The sequence below is a fragment of the Trifolium pratense genome, linkage group LG1, assembly GCF_020283565.1.
Source record: "Trifolium pratense cultivar HEN17-A07 linkage group LG1, ARS_RC_1.1, whole genome shotgun sequence".
Taxonomy (NCBI): Eukaryota; Viridiplantae; Streptophyta; class Magnoliopsida; order Fabales; family Fabaceae; genus Trifolium; species Trifolium pratense.
This window is the reverse complement of record NC_060059.1, coordinates 6,333,511-6,359,790: the sequence shown is the minus strand read 5'-3', so window position 1 is coordinate 6,359,790 and position 26,280 is coordinate 6,333,511. Positions and strand designations below refer to the sequence as shown.

The 26,280-nt window shown below is 33.5% G+C and overlaps 4 protein-coding genes across 4 annotated transcripts; 3 read left to right on the top strand and 1 right to left on the bottom strand.

Moving 5' to 3' along the window:
- The first annotated feature begins 1,517 nt into the window (after positions 1 to 1,517).
- Positions 1,518 to 2,731, top strand: LOC123922438. The gene is made up of 2 exons (XM_045975155.1): positions 1,518 to 1,696; positions 1,935 to 2,731. The coding sequence occupies exons 1-2, from the start codon at positions 1,621 to 1,623 to the stop codon at positions 2,447 to 2,449; spliced, it is 591 nt and encodes a 196-aa protein (XP_045831111.1). The 5' UTR covers positions 1,518 to 1,620; the 3' UTR covers positions 2,450 to 2,731.
- Positions 2,732 to 2,968: 237 nt separating this feature from the next.
- On the bottom strand, positions 2,969 to 5,727 carry LOC123922430 (tubulin beta-1 chain). The gene is made up of 3 exons (XM_045975150.1): positions 5,208 to 5,727; positions 4,275 to 4,544; positions 2,969 to 3,910 (listed from the first exon to the last, which is right to left on the bottom strand). Exons 1-3 carry the CDS (start codon positions 5,599 to 5,601, stop codon positions 3,225 to 3,227), a joined length of 1,350 nt encoding a protein of 449 aa, XP_045831106.1. The 5' UTR covers positions 5,602 to 5,727; the 3' UTR covers positions 2,969 to 3,224.
- Positions 5,728 to 10,363: 4,636 nt separating this feature from the next.
- LOC123911604 (ATP-dependent RNA helicase glh-2-like) lies at positions 10,364 to 24,927 on the top strand. The gene is made up of 4 exons (XM_045963063.1): positions 10,364 to 10,965; positions 11,567 to 11,665; positions 23,761 to 24,020; positions 24,777 to 24,927. The coding sequence occupies exons 1-4, from the start codon at positions 10,468 to 10,470 to the stop codon at positions 24,925 to 24,927; spliced, it is 1,008 nt and encodes a 335-aa protein (XP_045819019.1). The 5' UTR covers positions 10,364 to 10,467.
- On the top strand, positions 14,622 to 21,259 carry LOC123911596 (titin homolog). Its single transcript, XM_045963057.1, has 5 exons — positions 14,622 to 17,590; positions 17,654 to 17,769; positions 17,950 to 18,088; positions 19,873 to 19,956; positions 20,903 to 21,259. The coding sequence occupies exons 1-5, from the start codon at positions 14,728 to 14,730 to the stop codon at positions 20,923 to 20,925; spliced, it is 3,225 nt and encodes a 1,074-aa protein (XP_045819013.1). The 5' UTR covers positions 14,622 to 14,727; the 3' UTR covers positions 20,926 to 21,259.
- Positions 24,928 to 26,280: the final 1,353 nt, after the last annotated feature.

Sequence of the window (26,280 nt, the reverse complement as noted above, 5' to 3'; positions counted from 1 at the left end):
GAAATGATGAAAATATAGCAAAAGATAAAAACTAAAAGAATGTGAGAATGTGATAAAAAAGAAAAAAAATTAACACAATAGTCCCCTTTTTTTATAGAATTCGCCAAGGCTTGTGATCGGTGGATGCTATGTCAAGCCACACACACGACTAATCAAAATTGACCACAGTACAATTTGACTTCATGATGTTTTTTTTTACTGCCGACAAGTTCGCTGGTTAAAATGCAAACATTTTCTTTTCCGAGATTTTGATATTTTACAAACTCGCTACCTAAGCTACAAGGGAGGTAAAATTGAAATTTCATAGAACGCTTATATTTTATAAAATCACTACCTAACCTACAAGGGAGGTAAAATTTGATGTTCATGGAACGCTTAAAAAGCTCAGAAGGCTTAGAAAATGCTAACTGGAATCTTAAAAGCTATTGAGAATATTGTAATAATATCTTAAAAATTGAGTAGTCAATTTTTTAAAAATCTAGTTTCAGTTTCTTAAAATCTATAAACGTGTAGCTCAATGAGACCTTAAAATCTAAAATTGTTGTTCCTTATTTTTGCGGCTTAGATTTAAATAGTAGTATTTTCAATTATCAAGTTAACCTTATATCCCCTCAAAGACCTTAATTATTTTGCATCTAGAAGAAGAGAAGAAAAAAGAAAAAAAAAAACACTTGATTTCCATGTGCACATTTTAAAAAATTTCTACACGTACCATTAAAGAGCAATATATGCATTGTTTTCTTAGTTCCCATGTAATGGCTACGAGGCAGATGGATAGTGGCAGAGATGTTGGTGGTAAAGCCACATAGTCCGGCATTGATAGTGGCAACTGGGATTGGTTGACTGTTATTCAGATTCAAACTCAATTGGTTTAGTTCAAAACTTAACAATCCATCACTAGCGCAGCTCACGCCATTATCTCGCAAACACCATGTTATGTAGTTATGCTTTTTGTTAAATGTCAACATGAATGAAAAGGAGTTTGTTTTCAAATTCAAATTAAATAAAATTAGGTAAGTTGAATGGAAAGGATTATGAATTATGGCGGATATCATTCGCCAATATAGTACTTACAAATTATTCACCAACAAAAATTTTCAAACTAGAGTAATATAAGAGTTAAACTCACTCTTTTGTAGAGTATATGAGTCAACTTCTTAATGATTAGACTAACTTCTTTAACTTAAAAGATTTTTTTTTATTTTTCTTAGAAATTTTGTTAAAAATGATTTAGGATAAAAATTTGATTAATGTCATAATTTAAGAAATGTATATGTTTATCTCTCTAAGTAAAAATTCAAATTTTAATTTGTCGCATTAACACTGCACAAAAAAGATATTTAAGTGATTGAATCTTAAGATACATAAGATTTGACAAGCTTATATGACATATAATAATAGTAACTCGTTTTTTTCATATCCCTTTCATATATTCAGCATTGAAAAAGTCCACATCTTAAACTTTACTCAAAATTTTCACAGAAAAGCCACTATAAAAGCACTAGCCAACGACCTTCATAAACACATTCCTCCAAGCACAAATTTGTAATCATCAACCAAATTCACAACCAGCTTTGGACTTTGGTGACTAGCACACTTGTCTTTCTTCTGCTTTAAGACATGGCCTCTAAAGTTACCTTAAGCAGATTGGTCATAGTTTCCCTTGTATTTTCTCTAGCCCTACCAGGCACTCTCGGTTAGTCTCCAAAATAGTTATGAATTGTGCATACATTTTTTTCTAGCTTAAAAAAAATGATGAACAGAGTATGTTAGTACCTCTTATTCAAACACTTCAGTGTCTCATCTCAACTACTTGAGTTATATTTTTAAGACTAATATTTACTTTGTTTATATGTAGTTATGTACTTTTTAAATCTTAAATATAAACTAAGTAACTAACTAATGAACTAATATGATAATGGTGATCAATGCAGGAGGGATAGAATGTGAGAATCTAAACGAGGAAACATGTTCATTTGCTGTTTCATCTAGCAGCAAAAGGTGTGTACTTGAAAAACATGTGAAAAGAACAGGTGAAGAAGCATACACATGCAAAACATCAGAGATAGAAGCTGATAAACTAAAAGACCACATCGAAAGCGACCAGTGCATAAAAGCTTGTGACTTAGACAGAAAATCACTTGGAATTTCATCAGACTCGCTTCTTGAATCTCGCTTTACAGAGAAACTGTGTTCCCCACAGTGCTACATGAGTTGTCCAAATATTGTTGATCTTTACTTCAATCTTGCAGCTGGTGAAGGTGTGTTTCTTCCTAAGTTGTGTGAGGTTGGTGGTGTAAATGCTCGTCGTGGAATGGCTGAATTGAAAAGCTCTGGGATTGTGGCACCGGGACCTGTGTATCCACCAGTGGAGTTTATAGCTTCACCTCCACAGCCATGTACCTCTGGGGATATACCGGTGGCAGCCCCATACTATCCACCGTACTAAATTGTTGCTTAATTAACGAAAGATGATATTTTAACACATAAATTCGACATACAAATTTGACAATTTACATGGTTAATGTAAAACAAATATATGTTAAGCAAATGGAGTTAGGCTTACTACAATATTTTTAGTTTTACTACTAATTAAGAAGTTTGCAACTACATAGGACTGTAGGAGTGCTTAGTAATATCACTATAGGGTGGTAATATGTAAGCAGCTGGAAGTGGAATAATTTTAGTTTTTTGGATACAAATGTAAGAAGGATAATTATATCCTTAAGTATTTTCTTCTCACATTTTGCTTTTGGGTACATATATAGCTAAAGATTCTCCCTACAATCATATAACTTCTCTTATAATTTAATTCTTTTTTCAACATCCTAAATTCACAACAACCTTCATTTCTCTCTCACCTCTTTGTGAAATTGGTTCTCAATGTTTTCATCCTTCCTGGTTAATTCAGTTAGTTGTAAGACTACGATTCAATTTGATTAGCAGAATATTTGAACACTCAGGGAACTTAAGATCCAAACCTTTTAACTTTTGAATAATATGGAAATATAGGCTGAGATCTTTCAGAATTCAGAAAGTTATAGCCATTGTTTTAACAACGATGAAAACAGTCATAAAAGTACGACCCTAAAACTACACAAGCAAGCCAAACAACAAACCAAAACCCCGAAAAAGGTATTCAGGTTGGGGGATTAAAAGACAATACTAGAGTATATCACAAGTCACGACAAACACATAAAAGATCAGTTTCAAAATACTACTGTTTAAGCTTCTTCCTCCTCCTGAACATCTTCCTCGTCTTCATAGTCATACCCCTCTTCATCAGCAGTAGCATCTTGGTATTGTTGGTACTCCGAGACAAGGTCATTCATGTTACTTTCTGCTTCAGTAAACTCCATCTCATCCATACCCTCTCCAGTGTACCAATGCAAGAAAGCCTTTCTACGGAACATAGCTGTGAATTGCTCACTCACCCTCCTAAACATCTCCTGAATAGATGTTGAGTTGCCAATAAAAGTAGAAGCCATTTTAAGACCAGTTGGAGGGATATCACAGACAGTGGATTTTACATTGTTGGGAATCCACTCAACAAAGTATGATGAATTCTTGTTCTGAACATTGATCATCTGCTCATCAACCTCTTTGGTGCTCATCTTACCACGGAACATGGCAGATGCTGTCAAATAACGACCATGGCGAGGATCAGCAGCACACATCATGTTCTTGGAATCCCACATCTGTTGAGTCAGCTCAGGTACAGTGAGAGCCCTGTACTGCTGTGACCCACGAGAAGTGAGTGGGGCAAAACCCACCATGAAGAAATGCAAACGAGGGAAAGGAATGAGATTCACTGCCAGTTTGCGAAGATCTGAGTTCAATTGACCAGGGAACCGAAGACAACATGTAACACCACTCATTGTGGCTGAAATTAGATGGTTCAAATCTCCAACTGCAACCAAACAACAAAATGCCCTATTTCAGAGAATGAATATACATATATAGATATAAATATAAGAATAAACCATCAATTTGATAACTTTTGCTAACTCTCCAATTTAGTCCACAAACTAAATAAATATAATAAGTAGTATATAAAATCCATCAATTTAATCTCTGCTATTAAGATGTTATGGACTCAATTGACGGATTTTTATATACTAGGACTAATTGACAAATTTCATATACTTTAGAGAATACTAAATTATATTTATACAGTTTAGAGACTATAATTGATGGTTTATCAATTCAATTAAAAACACAATGCAGTGCAGCACAAACAAATCAGGCAAACAAATAGGATGACATGAACTCACAGCTTGGAGTAGTGAGTTTAAGGGTGCGAAAGCAAATGTCATAGAGGGCTTCATTATCCAAAACCATGCATTCATCAGCATTCTCAACAAGTTGGTGAACAGAGAGTGTAGCATTGTAAGGCTCAACAACAGTGTCAGATACCTTAGGAGATGGGAACACGGAGAACGTAAGCATCATTCGGTCAGGGTATTCTTCCCTGATCTTAGAAATCAAAAGTGTTCCCATTCCAGAACCAGTTCCACCACCAAGGGAGTGGCAAACCTGAAACCCTGAAAGACTAAAAACAAGTTAGCACCCTAAATTCACATAAACATAACACAGGATAATATCAGTTTAAAATTAGAAGTAAATCCTTATAGGTCCTAGTTATATCACATTCACAGCTACTATATTACATAACACATCTAAATTTATATTATCTGCAGCATGAAACTAACTTATAGCAACGCATATGGAAGTCCAATCCTAATCTCACACACTAATTTGAATAACTTTAAATTACAAGTTATTGAAAATAGTTGAAAAATATAACAACATTGCATGCAATCTGCACAAACAAACACATAAAATTTTCTAAATCAAGATTCAATTCTCTAAAATTTAGCTTCATTCAAACAAACACATCACAACTACTGTATTACAGATCATATCAATTTATACTATTATTATCTACAACAAAGTTTCATGCAATCTGCACAAGCAAGTTACTTATTACTATAATCACTACAAAATAAGCACAATCAAGCTTCGTTTCTACACAATTTAGCCTCAATTATAATTAGCAATACAAAAATTAAAAGCATAATAATTACTAAATTGCTACATAAAACATGAAATGAAAATAGTAGCTGAAAAATGAAACGGACAGATCGGAAGAGAAAAAACCTAAAATCGTAAAAGCAGTTGTAAACAGAAATTGGAAGAAAGAATACCTTGAAGACAATCACAATTCTCCGCCTCCTTCCTCACAACATCAAGTACCGAGTCAATCAACTCAGCTCCTTCAGTATAGTGACCTTTCGCCCAGTTATTTCCGGCACCGGACTGTCCAAAAACGAAATTATCAGGCCGGAAAATCTGTCCGTACGGACCAGATCTGACACTGTCCATAGTCCCTGGCTCCAGATCCATGAGCACAGCTCTAGGTACGAATCGTCCACAACTCGCTTCATTGTAGTACACGTTAACTCGCTCGAGTTGCATGTCAGTGTTTCCTTGGTACCTTCCGGTGGAATCGATCCCGTGCTCCGCGCACACAACCTCCCAAAACTTTGCTCCGATTTGGTTCCCGCATTGTCCTCCCTGAATGTGAAGAATCTCACGCATCTTGAGTAGTGAGTTTGTAAAACAAGTTTTAGAGTGAGAAAGTAACTGTATCGAGTTCTAGAGATAGAGAGAGAAAAGTGAAGATGAAAGTGATGTTCTAGCGAGTTCTATGAGAAATGAAATGCGAAAGAAGATAAAGATTTTTATAGCGGGATGTAACGGGTGTGTGACGGCGTTACGTGGGGATCAATAGTTAACGGCTAAGTTAGCGGTGCCGTTAGATTTAAGTGGGAATTTTGAAAAGTGAATGGAAGTTTTGAATTTGATAAGGTATTGTGATCCTGTGTGGTGTTGCCTAGTTGTTCTTGGTATTATTACGTGCACACGTGGACGGTTATGATGACTTTGTAATGTTTCGGCCGTTAATGCGTTAGGACTTAGGAGTTAGATTTAGGGCCCAACACAAGTGGGGTTTGTTTTGCCTTTGGACCATGCGGCACGTGAAAAGCTAACTGCACGTGACTGTAGGATGGATCATTTCATGTGATCAAAGCTGCACTTCTTCTATTAAGGCTTCTAGCAAAAGCATGACTGTGCTTTCATGTGGTGGTTGGATCTATTTACAGCATTTCTAGTTAATTCAATTTAATTCAGCATTTCTTGTTAGATCATTGTCAAAAATATGCTTATAAAGAAAAAAATAAGCCAATACTTTTAACATTGATGGATTAAATTATCGTCTTTTGTTATTGTTTATATTTCGACATCAAGTTTATAGCAGTGTGTTGTCGAGATATTGTATGTGTTTGGATGTTACGTGAATCTCACGGATTTGTCATTGAAAAAAATATCTTGGTGAATTGAGGAATGTGGATGTTGTATATAAGTTTGGCCTCGATTTTCAAATGATGTGAGATTTTTTAGGTGTATCAGAACATATGCTCCTTAGTTGAGGATAAGGAAGCTCGTGAGTTTGATCTTCGCATACGGCGTCAATGTTTCAACCTCAATTCCGCAACGATGCGTTTTTAAAGTATTGTTTGTTTTGAGCTTTGTGTGAACTCTCAATACACTTTAAAAGCAAGACATCAGACCATTTCACCAAAACAAAATTTGCCTTTTAACTTCTCTACTTATAACCCAAAACTAGGGATTTCAATGGATATTCATGGGAGCAGATAGTATGATATACATGTCCACTCCATTAGATAAATATGATATATGTATCCGCTCCATATCCGTGTGGGTATCACTAAGCGGGTAATCCGCGGAATTTGAGGTATCCACGAATATTAACAGATATTCATGGATAATATTTTTTAAATTTTTTTTTTCTAATTATTCCTAAATATTTTTAAAAGAAGTATAAAAAAAATATTAACACATAATAATATTCATGCATTTCACTTTCAATTTACAACAATATCACCACATTTATTTTTCTTCTTTTTACCAAAACTTAATATAATATCCATATATTTATCTTTAAAAAAAATAACTAACCACATTAAGTGAAGACTATTTCTTTGCATATTTGCTATTTGCCAAACCAAAGTATTAAAGTAATGGAGTAATGGATTTTTTCTATCACGTTCAAACTCCACCTAATAGGAAGGCACTTAAGCAAAAAAAAAAAAAGTCAATTTATCTAATATCAAGTTTAGTAACGTAATGCTTCAAAAAAATAAGTTTAGTAACGTAAATTTTTTTTAAAAAAAAAGATAGTAACGTAAAATTTTAGTTTTCAACTTTGGCTAGTGCATATACATTTTTTTTTTAAAAAAGAGATCAATTTCTTAAATTGGTTTTTTTTGTCTAAAATTCGGATCAGGACGCCCGGCCTAATCATTTCGGCATTTTGTCGGTTGAGATAGAATTCATGGACAAATTGATCTTATTAATTATGCTGAGACATTAATTTTAGTGAAAATTTGATATATTGATTTAAAAAATAAATAAAAAGTATAGATGTGTCGGACCAAATTGTATTTTCATGTTTTCTGGTATCCCCAAGCTTAAATTTTGGATTAACATGCTACGCAAGCAAGTACTATTAAGCCGAGCGGTCCCTAAAATGAAACATATATGTATGGATAATGGACACATACTTTATAACAATGTCCCTGTTTCCTTGGATTATAGTCCATCAAAATGGCAGTTAGTGCAGGCAACGATGTTTTCTCTTTAGGCTTCCATAGTTTTTTTCTTACTCTGAATTTTATTTTTTTGTCCTTCAATAAAAATTTCGGTTGCTACGAACCGAAGTTTTTAGCAAGGACAAAATTGGAATATTTGGAGGTCTAAAAAATACATGGGAGACCTAGAGAGAAAACATCACGCTCAACATTCCACCCTGGAGTGCAAGCTTTTCTTTCACTCCAGCTAAAGAGATTGATGGTGGAACCCATTAAGTAAGAAACTCATAAAACATGTAGGACAATGGTCCTTCTTCATTGGACAAGTATAGAAGCAAAGAAGTCATACTCCAATAGCGATATTAAGAGCAGAGGTATTGATCACAAAACCCTTCATGACAAAGTTATCATCTCCTTTCACTCTTTTTCTTTATGGATCCATTGCCCAACTAAAAAACTAATCATTATATATGAGGAATTGGTGTGCTTTATGATTTTTCTTTATGCTAACAATCGTTGCTTAATTAAGCCTACACTGTTGTATTAAGATTGATATTTTAATAATTATTCTTGCTAGGTTACATGTGAAAGTGAAGTAAGGACTGATAAATGAATATGTGAATGTAGGTGCACTCTCTCATCAAGAACTAATTGACATAACTTATTAACTTATCATTATATTCATCTATGTCAAATGCATTTAGGAATTTTTAAATGTCACATTTATAATAGATAGCTAAGTTTTTTAAGTGGCAAATATCTAATTTAAATTTTGTAGGTAATAAATAAGTTTTCTACATTATAACTTGTTGCACTGATACTCTTTTAGTTAGCCTTCGTTCTTTCTTAGCTAGTAATGTTTACTTCCATCGTGGTGGGTATTTTAACAAAAAAGACACGTATGTTGGAAGAAATTAATAAAAAAAGTAACCGATCAGATTTTTTTGTAACATATTACAAACGTGAGACTTAAAAGATTTGGCTCATGTATCAAATATCTATGTATCCGCTAAAAAAGACTTGGAAGAGATTATGATTTTTAGGAATTGATGTTGTTTAGGTATTTTAGATTAAACTTTTCAATGTATTATTTAGTGAGGCAGAAGTTTTTGTGTGTGTAGAAACAAAACATTGTAAATATAAAAACCAAACATTAATAAAGTTTAATTTAACCATTGCAAATTTAAATTTACGAGTTATCAACGTAGAACTAAACGAGTATTTAAGACGGATCGTCTCTCACGCACACATATACATGTTGGGAGATGTCAATCTCTTAAATAGATTTCAAATAAAATATTTAGAAGAATTAATCTATATTTCAACGATAATGACGATGCGATTTGGGGGGTTTTTAATTTTTGAGTTTGAAAAAAAAAAAAATTATAAACAAAAGATTGAATTATAAGGAGTACGGGGTGTACTCAACTCTAATTCGAAATGACTCCATTATATAGTATGGATACACGCTAATGGATCATTACACCAATCAGAAAAAAATACAAGTAGAAGTGTTTCCTATACGCCCTATAAACCAGAACCAAAAAATAAAAATAATTTGATCTACTAATAGGGACACTTTAGCAACAACTCCTTTACACATGGTGTTGTTTCGGGCACGCCATATGCTCCACGTGGTAGCTAACCAAATTAAGTATTTGAGAAGAAATTGATTTTGGATTAAGGATGAAGATGGTGAACATACGAAGATGATGATTAACATATGATTTTTTTTTTGTTTATAGGAAAGGGGCCCTAGTAATTTAGAGTTCGGCCGCAATGTAAGTAAAGTTTGATCAAGAAATTGTTCCACCCAGGAATCGAACCCGGGTTCTCCCGAAATCCATCCTTTTTGGTGAAGCTCGTTAACCGCTTGAGCCCAATGACTTGATTTACATATGATTTTTTTTTAAAATAAAATAATCCTATTTTGCAGGTTTTCAATATTTTTTAAAAAAAGACTTGTATGTGCTCGGTAGAAAAGATAAAGGACTTAAACTGGAAAAAATAAAGATAAATGACTAAAGTGTTACAAATAAATAAAATAAATGTCATCTAATGTATTTTTTTATAAAAAATATTAACCTTTTTTTATAAAAGAAATTATGACCTAACTTAGATTTGACGAAGACTAGGTTGTAGACCTTATCGGTTGACATGACCTATTTTCACTCCTAATTGAAGATATTTAGAGGTGTAGTCGATTTAGAAAAAAATCAATGAAACTGACAAACTACATCAAACAAAAATTATTTAGAAGTTTAATTAAGTTGGTAGAAACATTACCTATATTATGCAAAAGTTGAGGTTCAAACCACGAATATTTCACTTACTGAATAGATGATAAACTCAATCAATATATTTATTTTACTCTGAAAGTCCAAAACAAACAATACACACTCACACACACCCAATACAACTAAGAAAAACAAAAACTCACCCACAAGTGAAAATCGAATTGAACCTATGTAAATTTCGTCAATTTGAACCTTATTTTTTAACCAAAATCCAACCATTTTACAAGAGATTTTTTTATTTTTTTTTATAAATTATAAGAGATTAAATTTTGATCATTATAAAAAAAAAAGAGATTAATTTTTGTTCAGAGATTAAATTTTTATCACATAAATAAACTAAAATAAAAGGAAAAAAACTTGTAATAATAACATAAACCTTGCTTCAAAAAAAAAAAATAACATAACATAAACCCTTTCGATTTGTTTCGTCTCAGCACCGCCGCGCAGCCACAAGCAACCCTTCGGAAACCAATCTCAGCAACCAATCCACAAAAATGGTGAGCCAAAAACAACGACTCGCTCGAAAACGATTCAAAGAAGAACACCCTGAAAACTTCCCCAAAGTAGAACCCACTCCACCAAAAGACCCATCAAAGAAAAAGAAGAACAAATTCAAACGCAAAAAACCCGATTCAAAAACCAAACCCTCCGGAAAACGTCCCCTTCGAGTTCCCGGTATGAAACCCGGTGACAGTTGTTTCATTTGCAAGGGATTAGATCATATTGCAAAGTTTTGTACTCAAAAAGCTGAATGGGAAAAGAATAAGATATGTTTGCGGTGTAGACGGCGAGGTCATAGAGCTCAGAATTGTCCTGATGGTTCTAAAGATGTTAAGAATTGTTATAATTGTGGTGATAATGATCATTCTCTTGCTAATTGTCCTCTTCCTCTTCAAGAAGGTGGAACAATGTTTGCTGAATGTTTTGTTTGTAATCAACAAGGACATTTGAGTAAAAATTGCCCTAAAAATACTCATGGAATTTATCCAAAGGTATATTATATCACATTCGGTATATTTGCATTGGTTTATTTCAAATTATATACCATATGTGTGTGTTTGGTTCTGCGGTGACAAAAATTGATGTTGAATGAATTGATTTTGTACAATTGATTTTAGTTAAAATTTAGTTGATGTAAAGTGATATATGTTTCAATTCATTCACACCGGATTGACTTAAGCAAGAAATTTGAGTGCAAAGTTCATGTTTTTGGAGTCAGAAAGCTGTAAATCCTAGTTTCAAGTTAGAATAAATTCTAGAGTGAAAATATACTATTTTAAGTACTTATGAGAGTTTTTGGAAATAGCTTATATCATGTCTATAAGTTCTCCAGGAATCAGGATAGCTTGTGAAACTGACTATAACTTGAATGAAAACAGTTTGATTTAATTTTATCTTTTGTTATAAAAATAGTTTATACATAAGCACTTATAAAATAAGCACTAGTTAAGCATTCAATTAAGATGTTGATCCAATAAGGGCAAGTATTTTGGTAATTGTCATCTTATCATTTACTTGAAAGTACACCCTTTTATTTCAATGGTATAAGTATGTCACTTCAGTTCAATTGACAGAAGTTGTTGTTTATGATAGGGTGGTTGTTGTAAACTATGTGGTGGTGTGACACATTTGGCGAAGGACTGTCCTGACAAAGGGCAAAATGGATTTGGTGGTGGTCGTGCTAAAGGGCCTGTTCATAACTGTAAGTTTTTTCTTCAGATGAATCTGAATGGATTTTCTACTTTTATATTTGTGGTTTTGATGTCAAGTGCTGTATTTTTGTTAAATATGTTTGGCGTCTATGTTTCTGTTTCATTTGTTTGCTTCTCTAAATAAGTAATGGTTAATACCAGTTCCGTTTTGCTGTGCTATCGACAAGCTATGGTTAGATCTTCTTTACAAACGTAGTCATTGATATCTGATCATAATGTCTAACCGCTGGTAGTGGAGGTGTACTGTTTTTAGTCCTTTGCTACATCCTTAGGATAATTGAGAAAAGTTGCACATATGGCCATATGGGTATTATCTGTAATGTATCTTACGAAGATACATGAGTCATATCTCAATTTGATATAAAACTGAACCCAATCAGTACGAGTCCTTGTATCTGTATGATGAATTCCAATTTCCAACTCATTTTAATGCAACCAACAACTCTTCTTTCGTCAACTTTGTATAATCAATAACTTATCTTTTGTCATTTGGTTTATGACTTGAATTGAATGTTCAATTATTTTGAGGTTTCTATATGGTATATTAGCTTATACCTTTGTTATGTCATGTGTTTTACTTAAAAATATCATATTTTTATTGGTTATGTGTCTTATGATTCACAATTAGATTCAATTTATGATTCAGAATACAGGTATTCGATTCGCAATTTGAATCTCAAATTGTCAACCATGCAGCTCCAAAAGTAGTGATAGTTTTCCTCTGAAGTCCTTTATTTTGTTTCAATGACATGAGTCATTTGATATCATTAAGTGGCCAGTCTAGCTGAATAAGGGTTCTTCATAGTATAGAAGTTTGAGATTAGCAAGTTTGTTGGTGGTGTGGTATATTGATAGGTTGTTTGTGATTGGATGTTAGAATTGTTAAAATCTATCTACCTTTTAAATATATGCTGTCAGGGCAGGGGGAATGTTTTCCAGTTGTTATTATATGCTTGAAACTTGATAATCACGAGGGCGTGGATTATCCATCCTTCTCAATTTAATTGATCTTACTTTATTATATAGAATTTATTTAACTGGGCAGTGGTCATTGTTCTTATTCAAAGGGATCAACATCTTTGTCTCAATTCTTGTTTGAGATTTCACCCATAAACAGATGTTGTTATAACATAGGGGTGTGATTTGAACGACTGTTAAATGTTTGGACCCTTTCCAAACACGAGTTGAATTCTTTTTTTAATCAAAATGAACTCAAATATTTAGTGTGAAGTATGTACTTATGTAACTTCTTGCAACTTATCCGTGGACTTTCTTGCCTCAGCCTGATCTCTTTCCATATATTGCCAATTTAATTGCATTCAGTAGTGGTTTCTTCTTATCTATTTGATATTTTGATTACCAAGTAGTCATCTGGTAGAAGGGTGCTTGTATTATATATAATATGATTGATAACTCCGTTCTTTCTTTCAGTACTTAGAACCAATGAGAGGCCTGCAGGCCAGGTTACCAAATTTGTTAGTGGAGATGATATGGACGACGACTTCACAACAGAAGAAGTAAAAAGTGATGACAAGAACAAGTCCAAAGATGACAATGTAAAAGTGAAGAAAGGTCCTAAAATCGTGAACTTCTATTAGGTGCATGTTTGGATTTATGATGAATTTGAATAAATCACAGTGGCATCGTGATTTTGTTGAAACTCTATAATGTAGCTTTTGCCAATTCTTGGTGACATACCATGATTTTGTCAAACTCACTACAATCCAAACATACACTTAGATAGTTACCTCTTAATGTGTTGTGTGTGGATATTGTTTTCCATTATCCATTTTCTTCTTTGTTCTTCTAGTACCTCTAAGCCTACACTAGGACCCTGCCATGCATTGCAATCTGCTGAATCTCAATTAGATTGAAATTAAATGCAATTTTTTCTGCAAGTCCTGGGTGGCCTGAAATTTTGTAGAATTGACATGCAGACTAAATTATCTTTCCTTGCTTATGATTTTCATTAATCCTTACTGTACTTTCAAAAGGAAACTAAATGTAACTATTATTTTGGGCCTACTTAACTAGTGTTTCCTATCTCCTTTAATTTGATTTATAAGGTTGAGTTTTGTCTCATTATTTTTCAATACTTTGGATTTGGCAAGGGTTTGTGTTTCATAAATAAACAACTATAGTTTAACTTTCAAAATCTCACTTATACATTTATGATTAGAATAATATCTAGATGTTTATGATATCAGCATAAATTTGTTTTTCTCTTAAATAATAGAGTCCAGTTTTAATAGATTATAAAAAAAAAATCGGGCGTTTGTTTCATGGTATAAAAAATTATTCCCAGGGACAACTTTCTGGGGAATAAATATTTAAAAACTAGGAACAACACTCCCTGAATTTTTTGAATTTAAACTCACTCTCAATTTTGTTAAAATATTCGCGCAAATATTTCTTTCACAAAAAATATAATAAAGTGTAAATATCCTTATATTATGCAAAACCTATTCAAATAACTTTTTCATTTATTTCAACCCCAATTATATTTGTTCAAAATTTCATAAGTTCTAGCTCAACCGACAAAAATGTCAAAATTGTTAGGCCAGACGTCGTGACTCAGGTTTGAACTTGGGATATCACAATTATATGTGAGTTTAATTTCAGGGCATTAGTGCTTCATCTAAGACAATAAAATATAAATTTAAAATGCTTATTTATGTTAGTAAAAAAAACTTATTTACTTATTGCAATATTTTTTATTTTTTATTACAATCATTTTTTTACTTTCTTGGTTTCGGGTCTCAAATCGAGTATCTCTGGGTTGAAGAAAAACATTCTCAACCAAATGACCTCTCGAAAAACAAGTTTTTTTTTACTTTCGAATTTTGATAGATGAATAAATAAATCTTGAAAAAAAAAAGAATAAATAAATAATAATATAATAAAATATAAAATAACATTTAAAAATTAAAAAACACTTCATAGTAGTAGTAGTGAAAAGAATCGATAAACCCTAATTTGTACCATCGCCGCATCGGTTAAATTCACCATCTTTGCATTTCTCAATTCATCGCCGATAACAAAATGCTCACAGAGGAGAAACCCGAAGCATTTGCTACACCGGAACAGAATCACGAAAACGGTAGTAAGAAGAAGAAGAAGAAGAAGAAGAAGAAAAACAATGAAACTTTGCCACAATCGATTGAACACCCTCAATCTCAGGTATCATCTGATCCCTTAGTAGTTACACCAATCTCAGAATTCAAATCAAATGAAAAAGCATGTGAAGAATTTGCGAATACTCAAACGGCTGAGATTAAGAAGAAGAAGAAGAAAAAGAAAAATGTGATTAACGGGGAAGAATCAAATGATCCCAAACCCTCGTTAGACGCGTTGGGTCCTACAGAGTTTGAAAATAAAAAAGAAGTGGAAAAAAGTGAAGTATATGCTGAATTTGCGAAAACTCAAACAAGTGAGAAGAGGAAGAGAAAATCAAAAAGTGAAACAGGGAAAATGGGTGAGGTGGTGGTTGTGGAGAATTTACTCAATCATGATTCGGAACAAGTAAATGAAATAGATAGGAGGAAGAGGCAAAATAGTGTGCAAGATGGGGGACAATCCAATGAGCACAATGTTGAACCTGCTGAAACTGCTGTTCCAATATCTGTGGTTGATAGAGAACTGTCTTCGGTGGATTCAACAATCCGATTGAACAATCAAGCAAACAATGAGCACAATGTTGAACCGGCTGAAACTGCGATTCAGGTATCTGTGGTTGATAGAGAAGTGTCTCAGGTAAACTCTGAATCCTTAGTTGTTACACCAATCTCAGAATTCAAATCAAACGAAGAAGCACATGCAGAATTTGCGAGAACTCAAACAGGTGAGATTAAGAAGAAAAAGAAGAAAAATAAGAAGAGTGTGATCAATGGGGAAGAATCAAATGAACCCAAACCCTCGTTAGACGTGACACTTTCTACTGAGTTTGAAATTAAAAAAGAAGTGGAAAAAAGTGAAGTATATGCAGAATTTGCGAAAACTCAAACAGGTGAGATTAAGAAGAAAAAGAAAAAGAAGAAGAGTGTGATCAATGGGGAAGAATCAAATGAACCCAAACCCTCGTTAGAGTCTATGGGTTCTACAGAGTTTGAAAATAAAAAAGAAGTGGAAAAAAGTGAAGTATATGCTGAATTTGCGAAAACTCAAACAGGTGAGAAGGGGAAGAGAAAATCAAAAAGTGAAACAGGGAAAATGAGTGAGGTGGTGGTTTTGGAGAATGTACTCAATCATGATTCGGAACAAGTAAACGAAATAGATAGGAGGAAGAGGCAAAAGAGTGTGCAAGATGGGGCACAATCCAATGAGGACAATGTTGAACCGGCTGAAATTGCGGTTCAGATATCTGTGGTTGATAGAGAATTGTCTTCGGTGGACCCAACAATCCGATTGAACAATCAACCTGCAAATTTAGTAGAGCAAAAGGATGTGAGAAAAACAAGGCAAGAGAAGCACTTGGAGCTAATGAAGATGCAAAGTATAATAGCAAAAGATGAGAGGAAAAAAAGGCAAGAGAAGCACTTAGAGATAACGAAGATAGCAAAGGAAAAGAGAAAAATAAGGCAAGAGAAGCACTTGGAGCTAATGAAGATGCGTAAGATAGCAAAGGAAGAGAGAAAAAGGTTGACGAAGAAAAGAGTTAGCGATGAGAGCAATAAGATGCAAGCGGAAAGTAAGTATGAACTCAAAAGTACAGGGGACCAATCCAAAGAACACAATGCTGAACCGGCTAAAACCGCGGTTCAGATATCTGTGGTTGATAGAGAAGTCTCTTTGGTGGACCCAACAATGCGATTGAACAATCAACCAAACAATGAGCACAGTGTTGAACCGGCTGAAACTTCGGTTCAGATATCTGTACTCGATAGAGAAGCGTCTCAGGTAAACTCTGAACCTTTAGTAGTTACACCAATCTCAGAATTCAAATCAAATGAAGAAGCATGTGCAGAATTTGCGAATACTCAAACAGGTGATATTAAGAAGAAGAACAAAAAGAAGAAGAGTGCGATCAATGGGGAAGAATCAAATGAACCCAAATCCTCGTTAGACGTGACGGTTTCTACAGAGTTTGAAAATAAAAAAGAAGTGGAAAAAAGTGAAGTATATGCAGAATTTGCGAAAACTCAAACAGGTGAGATTAAGAAGAAGAAGAAGAAAAAGAAGAGTGTGATCAATGGGGAAGAATCAAATGAACCCAAATCCTCGTTTGACGCGACGGTTTCTACAGAGTTTGAAAATAAAAAAGAAGTGGAAAAAAGTGAAGTATATGCAGAATTTGTAAAAACTCAAACAGGTGAGATTAAGAAGAAGAAGAAGAAAAAGAAGAGTGTGATCAATGGGGAAGAATCAAATGAACCCAAACCCTCGTTAGACGCGACGGTTACTACAGAGTTTGAAAATAAAAAAGAAGGGGGAAAAAGTGAAGTATATGCAGAATTTGTGAAAACTCAAACAGGTGAGATTAAGAAGAAGAAGAAGAAAAAGAAGAGTGTGATCAATGGGGAAGAATCAAATGAACCCAAACCCTCGTTAGACGCGACGGTTACTACAGAGTTTGAAAATAAAAAAGAAGGGGGAAAAAGTGAAGTATATGCAGAATTTGGGAAAACTCAATCAGCTAAGAAGAGGAGGAGAAAATCAAAAAGTGAAACAGGGAAAATGGGTGAGGTGGTGGTTGTGGAGAATGTACTCAGTCATGATTCGGAGCAAGTAAACGAAATAGATAGGAGGAAGAGGCAAAAGAGTGTGCAAGAGGGGGCACAATCCAATGAGGACAATGTTGAACCGGCTGAAACTGCGGTTCAGATGTCTGTGGTTGATAGGGAATTGTCTCCGGTGGACCCAACAATCCGATTGAACAATCAACCTGCAAACTTAGTAGAGCAAAAGGATGAGAGAAAAATAAGGCAAGAGAAGGACTTGGAGCTAATGAAGATGCATAAGATAGCAAAAGATGAGAGAAAAAGGTTGAAGAAGATAAGTGTCATGGATGAGATAAATAAGGATAAGATGCAAGTGAAAAGGAAGTATGAACTCAGAAGTAGAGGGGAGGAAAAAACCAATTCTGGGGTACGTTATACGATTCATGGATTTAGTTTAAGTATTTGTATTTTGTGTTGCTTTAGTATAGCTTAGAATAATAAAAAACAGTTCACAAAGAATGATCCCACCCAGGTTTGAAGTTTATTCAATTAGAAAATTAGTATTATCCCGTTGTAGTACATAAAGGGGGAAATTTGGCTTTTGCAGATATGTTGGGCATGCCGAGAGCCCAATCACTCAATTAAACAATGCCGAAAGCTTAAATCTCTCTCCAAGGATGAGGAAATTTGCTTCTTTTGCGGGGAAATCGGGCACTCACTTGGAAAATGCTCAGTATATATAGCAGGTGCGCTAAATATTTTATGATTTTTTCTCTCAAGTTTCATATAATATATATATTTTTTAATGTGAGAAAAATATAAATCCATATGTTGCGTGAAAATTGTTGATTTTACCATTTTTCATTCTAATTTATATAGCAGCAACCAAGTTATGACTCATGAGTCTGTATGCTTGCCTTAATTTATTGTTACTTTATATTGTTAGTAATAGTAACCGATGAGATCATATCTGAAAAATAAAATTTATTTATTTTGCACCATTAACTAAGATTTTTAGCCATGCCTTTTTTGGATTTGTTGTGGATAGGGAATATACATTTTAATATTTTATGTTACTCATAATCTACTTGTTCTGTTCTTGATTTGTATGAAAGAGGTGAAGGTGATCTTGCCAAGTTCTTTTGTAGGGAAAAAATTCTTTCATGCTTTATTACTGCAGTATTGGACTGTTTATATAGGAGAAAATACAAATAGTGTTGTCTCATTATTCAAGACTACAAATGGTCTGAAATAAATGCAAATCAAATCAAATAGGACTTATTAAGATGAAATAATACCAGGGAGAATAAAAACAGATCTCATCTGATTCTCCTACATTTTTTCTACAAATAATCTTGCACTGAATTTCTATTGAATTTAGTCTTGTGCCTAGAGGACACCCGGTTTACGCCAAAAAAATAAATCATATACAATATATAGAATAAGAGATGCATGTGTGCATGCGTATTGGAATGCACTGTTTTCAAAGAAAATATTGCAATATACTAATCTACCATATTCTCTCCTAACATCGAGATATACTTTTACACTTTCATTGATGTAGGAAAAATTTCTTTCCAGTTTCCAGTCATCATATATGTCTAAATTGTTGATGATTCTTTATATCTATATAGTCCATAGCATATCAGAGCTGTTTGTGGCCCCTGTTGAAAGTCTCTAGTGGAACGGTTTTCTCTAGAGGCTAAGTGCTTGTATATAGCGGCCAAAATTGTAGCTGTTTGTGGCTGCAACGGCTGCTAATGAATTTTAAGCTATAGTTACTTTAAGCCTCAGATGCATAAACTAGTTTTGTTTGTTTTCCTCGCTTTTCCTTAAGGTCTGTGATAAGCTTCAGATCCAATCACAAGCTTCAGATGCATAAATTGGTATTTTTTTCTATGTTTTCCTTACGGTCTGTGAGTTTTTATTGTTTTTGATGAATACTTCATGAATTTTTAGTATTAGATAAAATTTTTCTGCATTTATATATATTTTAGGTGTTATTATTTATATTATATGTATAAAAAATTTCAGAAGAGCGGTCATCCTGCTATTGTTTTTTTTTTTCTTTTTCCGAAGCAAATCATCCTGCTATTGTGCTGTAGCATTATTTATGACAGCAGCCATGCACCACCATCCTGAATTGATAACTGCTTTACGTTGAAGCTTTTCGTTTACAAGCATCAATTCATCTCTATACTTTGTGTACTACTTGTTTACATTTCTGCCTATGATTGGATAGGACCTTATGACAATGAAATGTTTTTGTGGTTTGTTACAAGTCATGGGCTTCTGTTGTATTGTCCCAAGTCCCAACTCACAAAACTCATAACATAATCTGTTCAGTTTCTCATAAACAATTCATGTACCTTGCTTAAATCAATTCTCAGATTTTTTCTTTTTATAAAATCAATTCTACCATATGTAAGTTTGTTTGTTGCTACAATGTAAACTTCATAAATCTGCAACGGTAACAGGCTTCAGTTAGTTCTGTTATCTAACGATTGAAAATTGTTCATTTGTGTTGCAGGTGGAGGAAGGCTTGCTAGGTGCTTATTCTGTAATTTACATGGGCACTTCAGCTTTAACTGCCCAGGACATGGTCATTTCCAAGGTATTATAATCTATTATTTGGATTTCAGACCACTTCAGTCAAATTATTTTGCAGTTTGCAGTCTCTTTGATAGTTGGGATGGGAAGGAAAAAGGATTAAAATGTTTAATTTATATTCAAAACATTCCTTGGGCTTAGGCCCTCCTTATAATATAAAAAAAAAACATTCCAATTAATATTTTAAAGCTCACCACAGAGTATATCCCCAACTTCCTATGTATCTAACCAAGTATTTGTACTGCATTCCTGTACTGTACCTATACCTATTCCAAAGAGTATTATTGCATACTTGGTAACTATGTTTTAAACTCCGTACCAAAGAAGTGTAGTACGATGTAGCTATAATTATAACTCGGGACCTAGTCCATGATTGTTAAATGTTTGAACTCTGGACACATGTTCGAGGCAGGTTCTACATGGACCACCTTAATAGATACACACATAAGTGGACTGGTTTAAAACTTACTTGGAATACCAACAACGATTGATGCCGTCATATGAATTGAGACGGTGACCTTATCGGTGTCGCTTCGAGAAAAACAAAGGGAAACAATTTTGAGTTGAAATTTCGAGATATTTGGATTTGTTCCCTTTATTTTTAGGACAAGGTGGAGTGAGATTCTACTTCGGACAGACACCATCGGGAGTCGTTGAAGTTTTGACTTTTGAGTAATGTTTTAGTTTGTCTACTATAATCTACTATTAGATAATGGGCTACAAATTTTATATCAGAAACTGGTCAAATGAAATAATTACAAGTTGCTAACAAATGTCTCTAAGGTCTTCAATTCTGAGTTCTGAGTGATGAAATCGTGATTCTCATATTTAATTAAGTGCCTGTGGCCATTAGTTTCAATTGATCATATATATTTCGTTGTAAGGATCAAGTAGATCTGAAGGGTGGTAAACACAACTATGTCTGACAATTGCTTGTTCCATTTTTGTAGGAGCGGTGGCCGGTGGAAGCTGAAATGAAAATCCAGTGCTGAGAAGGGATGCAATTGTCTGTTTTAAATAACTTAGTAACTTTTTTGACAAAAAATAATTTCATAACTTTGTTTTAAATACTTTTTTCTGTTATAAAATTGTTTTATTTATTTATTTATTTTATTTTTTTGCATTTTTCTTTGTGGTTAATTTTTTGGGTCCATTAGCCTAGTAGCTAGATTCACTATAATTGTGGAGAATATGAGATTCAAACCCCGACCCTTCAATAATGTCTCTAGTAATTACTACCAACTGAGCTACTTTAGTGGACTTTTCTTTGATTACTTAAATGCTAAAAATGTTATATTAGTTTGTAATGATTTTTGAGAGATATGTTTCTTCACAATATTATGAATGTATATGGATGAAAATGGGTAGGGTATATATAAGGATACTAAAATACCTATCTTCGTATCCGTAGTTGGAAAAAATACTTGTATAAGGACCTCTATATGTATGGTTAACTCTGAGAGCAGATCTCTCAATTGTTACATTCACTGGAGACAGATCCTTATAAATTGTTACATTCATCGGAGACAAAGCAGCGAACATCCCCACCATTCACACTTTATTGTTTTACATTTTTTCTTACTCAATAAAAAGACAGGATTTTGCATGAGAAAATGTTTACCGGAGAGGATTTACTCTATGACCAATTGACCATTGACCACATTTGTTGGATAAATTACTTGTATTCACGTTCACTAGCCACATGTTTACCCATATGATACTATATATAAGGAATACATTGAGAAAAACACATATACTAAGGAAGCTTATTTTTTTAATTAAAAATTCTAAAATATATGTGTTATTTCAAAACTAACATTGGGAATGTGTTCGTGTAATTAATGCATAACATTGAAATTAGTTGCATTTTATACAATTTAATAAGGGGGGTGGTTATGGTGCATAAGCTTTTTCCTTATGCACCATGCATAAATAATGAAAATTGCTTAACACACCCCCAAATTGCTTAGCGCCCCCCATATACTTAGCGTACCCCCTAAATTTTCTCACGCGCCCCCAATTTTTTCTCTCGCACCCCCCAAATTTTCTCGTGCGCCCCCCAAACCATTTTTGTTGTGAAATGATTTCACATTAGATGTACTTATAATGTCAAAACCATTTTTACTGTCGAATGATTTTAGAGGGTTGTAATCCAAAACCATTCTGCTTGTGGAATGGTTTTGTGTGTTATTTATGTTGGGGGTGGGGGGCGCGCTTAGCAATGGGGGGGGGGGGGGGGGGGGGGCGGCGTGCAAAACAATTTGGGGGGCGCGCAAAGCAATTTGGGGGCGCGCTGAGTAACAAGGGGGGCGATAAGCAATCTGGGGGGTGCGCTAAATAAACTGGGGGGGTGCATTAAGCAAACTGGGGGGGCACTAAGCAATCTGGGGTATTTTTGCATGGTGTGCATAAGGAAGGCTTATGCACCATAACTTATGCCTTTAATAAGGGTATATAAGGGATTATCTATTTAATAAATAATAAATTTAAATAGTGTTTCTTATAAAAAGAACCAATTTTTATTTCTTCAAAGTGTTCTTTATATATAGGACTCAAGGGAGTATTATAAGTTGAAGAGTAATAAAATATCGCTATAACTTTTAAAAAATCATTAGAAAATCTCTATAATTGAATCATAAAATATTTATAAACTTATAATGCCTGAACTGGTATTCTTACATCAAAGTTTAATGTTGAAATATATAGTTTTCACTTTTTGCAAAGACAATGGGTGGTGCCAATATTCATATAATTGTAAGCTTTTTTAATCTTATGGCTTATGGGTTTCAAGATTATTGTTTCTTGGTTCTTGTACGTTTTTTTTGCTGTCGAGTCTCTCAAAGAATAAACAAATAAAGAGATGATTCATGCAAGAATATTATTGTTATAAACATAATAATTTGGTATACGTGGTACTATTAGCAAGTAGCATGACTAGAGAAAATAAGGATTACAAACAATGGGCAGATGTAATTTGCTAATTAAAAATCATAAATTACATGGTGAAATAAAAATAAAATTGATTCCTACAAGCAAGCAAATTAGTGCCTAAAATAATTATGCAAATTATTTTCTAATTAGCTCATGCACATGCAATCTATATGGAACCTATTGAAGTTTTAAGTGATTTCCACCTTTGTTTCTTTCCTCCAAATTCTCTTGCTCTCCGTTTTTGTCTCTAAGTTCTCATTCCCTCTCCCAAAAATAAGGATCTATTCCTTTGTCTCTCTCATTTCTCTGTTTCTTTCTCAATTGTTTTCTTTCTCATCTTTCTGTTGGCTTTCTCTATCATCTCCGACAACATGGTAAGTTCTCCGTGTCCTTATTATCTTCAACAATGCTAAGAAGACATTCTTCAACACAAATCATGCCAGTTTCATTCTTTACTCGGTGGAATTCAGATTCCACCGAATAAAACAAAATGAATATTTGTGTTCTTAGGCCATGTTTTATTACTATTTTTCAATTATCATGTTTTGCAATGTCACTAGACATGGCAGGTGAGATAGAGTAATTAAAAATTACATGAAATTTGAGTTCCATTTTATTTAACATTGTTGATTCGAATCAGAAACATCGAATTCTTTATATATAGCGGGCGTAAATGGTGTTATTTGTGTGTTTATAATACAATTGGATGGATCTAATTTCATATTTTTCTTGTTTTGAGATTTCATTTATTTATATAGAATTTTAGCACAATTGTAGAGTTTGATCTAAATGGGCATGAATATTTGGTCTTGTTTAATGTCACAACTAATGCTTAATTACATGGTTGTTTTATTTTAATTTTGAAAAATGTGTTTAGGCTAACGCATCATCTGGAATGGCTGTTAATGATGAATGTAAATTGAAGTTTCTAGAATTAAAGGCAAAGAGAAACTATCGTTATATTGTGTTTAAGATTGAGAACCAAGAAGTGGTATTGGAGAAACTTGGAGGTCCAGAACAAACCTATGAAGACTTTAGTGCATCTCTTCCTGCTGATGAGTGTCGTTATGCTGTCTTTGATTTTGATTTCACCACTGCTGAAAACTGCCAGAAAAGCAAGATTGTCTTCATTGCATGGTAATTTTTTATTAATTCCTTTTACTTCTTTCTTCCATGCATTTTCTCTTTCCTATGATGCACCAATTTGAATCTAATGGATTCTCCCGAACGATCCATCTTAAGGGGAGCTCATTAACCACTTGAGTTTAATGTCTTGGTTAAGTAAGCTCCAAACTTAGTTGTGAAAAAAGCTGTTTATTTTGCTATCATCAGGGCCGACTATTAGCATGTGCAGGTGTGCTACGCAGCCGGGCCTCAATTTTATTGGGGTCTCAACAAAAATTTATATGGTAGTAGATCTCTGCAAAAATATGAAAAAAATTGATTTACAAAAATAAAATAAGAACTCAATATTTTTTTTTAACCTGTCTTTGTTAAAAAATAGTTTCAAAGGTCCAACTAAAATGGCTAAGCTTCCGGAAAAAACATAAAGTGAAAAAAAAAAAAATACAATATGAAGATTTGTTTCGATGAATTTACTTAAAAAACTGCTATAGAAGTTAAGTGTTGCGTTTACGTAGTTAAAATGTATTGTTGTGATTGATTAAAATATGAATATTTTGTATGTTAGTTATAAAGATGACAATTTTTTATGTCATTAATGTTATTTACAATTTAAATAAAAATTATTCTTTCTAAAATTTTTGCATTTTTTTTATTAAGGCTTCTATTCTTAATATTCGGAGCCGGGCCTCCAAATTGTCGGGACCGGCCCTGGCTATCATCATATATTATACTTAAAATCTTGACCTTGTTGTTTCTCATATTAATTAGGTCTCCTGAGGTATCAAAGGTGAGGCATAAGATGGTATATGCTAGCACCAAGGACAGATTCAAGAGGGAACTTGATGGCATTCAAGTTGAGTTGCAAGCAACAGATGCTGGTGAAATGAGCTTGGATATCATAAAAGCACGTGCAGTATAAAATGTGTCATCTCATTCAAAAAATAAAATAAAACGTGTCATCCAATTATTTATTTTTTGCAGAACAATTTATTTATTTTTTTGCTGTGATATTTTTGTTCTGTGTCTCAATGGTATATGGTTTAATACAATACCAGAAGAGAAAAAAAGCACACTACAATGCATTTATGATTACATTAGATAGTTTTATTTATTGTATACATTACATTATTTTGGCTTCTTAAAGTGCAATTGTACTTGGCTGCAAATTCAATTCATTCCCACAAATATAATGAATAACTTATATTAATCAAAGGTTCAAGTTAATGTGAATAAATGGAAACATGAACTTATTATGTTTTTTCACATGTGAGCTAATAGATTGAAGCTCAAAGTATTTTTCGCGTGCAACTGAACCAAATAGTTAAAGAATTCAAGTATCTACCACGTGTGCCTTATTTTGTTGGTATGGATTGCAATCTAATGCACGTATAAATATGTCTATGGACAGTGTTCCATAAAACAAATCTGCTATTTCCAAATTGGATGATCACTATGATCATTAGGAGATGTTGATGAAATTTTTCTTCGTTCAAAGAATACTATAGACTGTTGTGATGATTGGAATCTGTGTGGCAGCAGAGATTACCAATGGCCATTAATTGGACCATTTTGGAGACCACCTAGAGGTTCAATAAGGGTCAAAAGAGCACTGCTACAAGCCATTCCAATAGAGTTTGAGGTCCTTCACTTGAAAGAGCCCCATTTGAGGGTTCAATGAAAACCTTGAACCTTAAAAAAAAAATATAGTTCTTGTATATACACATTTTACATATTTTTACATATTTTGAAATCCTAATTTTTTTTTCACCACTTGATTAAGAGACCGGTAATCAAAGTTTGAACTCTCTAAAGTTTGAACTCTCTAAATCAAAGATTATGGATACGCTAGAGTCAAATCTGTCACCTATTACTATTTGTCACTCTTTTTAATATTTTAGAATCTCTTTGTTATAGATTATTAAAAAAAGTTGATTTTAATATCCGATAACTTGAAAAAAAGAACCACTTTTATGCTTGTTTGATTTCGCGATAAGTTTAATCAATGTCATCTTAAATATTTAGAGACCCTAAACAGAGTGGCTTAATCTAGCCACAGTTGAACTTTGACAAAGAGTATGTAAATGACCCTTATTTAATCATGGTTGACCATGACAATATTTTGGAGCCTAGGGCATGTTCATGAGGGAAGCAAATTATATGCATGCAGTAACAGTAGGCACTGTAACAGATCTAGACCGTTCGATTTATAATTGACGGCGGAGATAATTTTTACTAGGGTAAATAGTGTTATACCCCCTGCAAAATAGGCGAG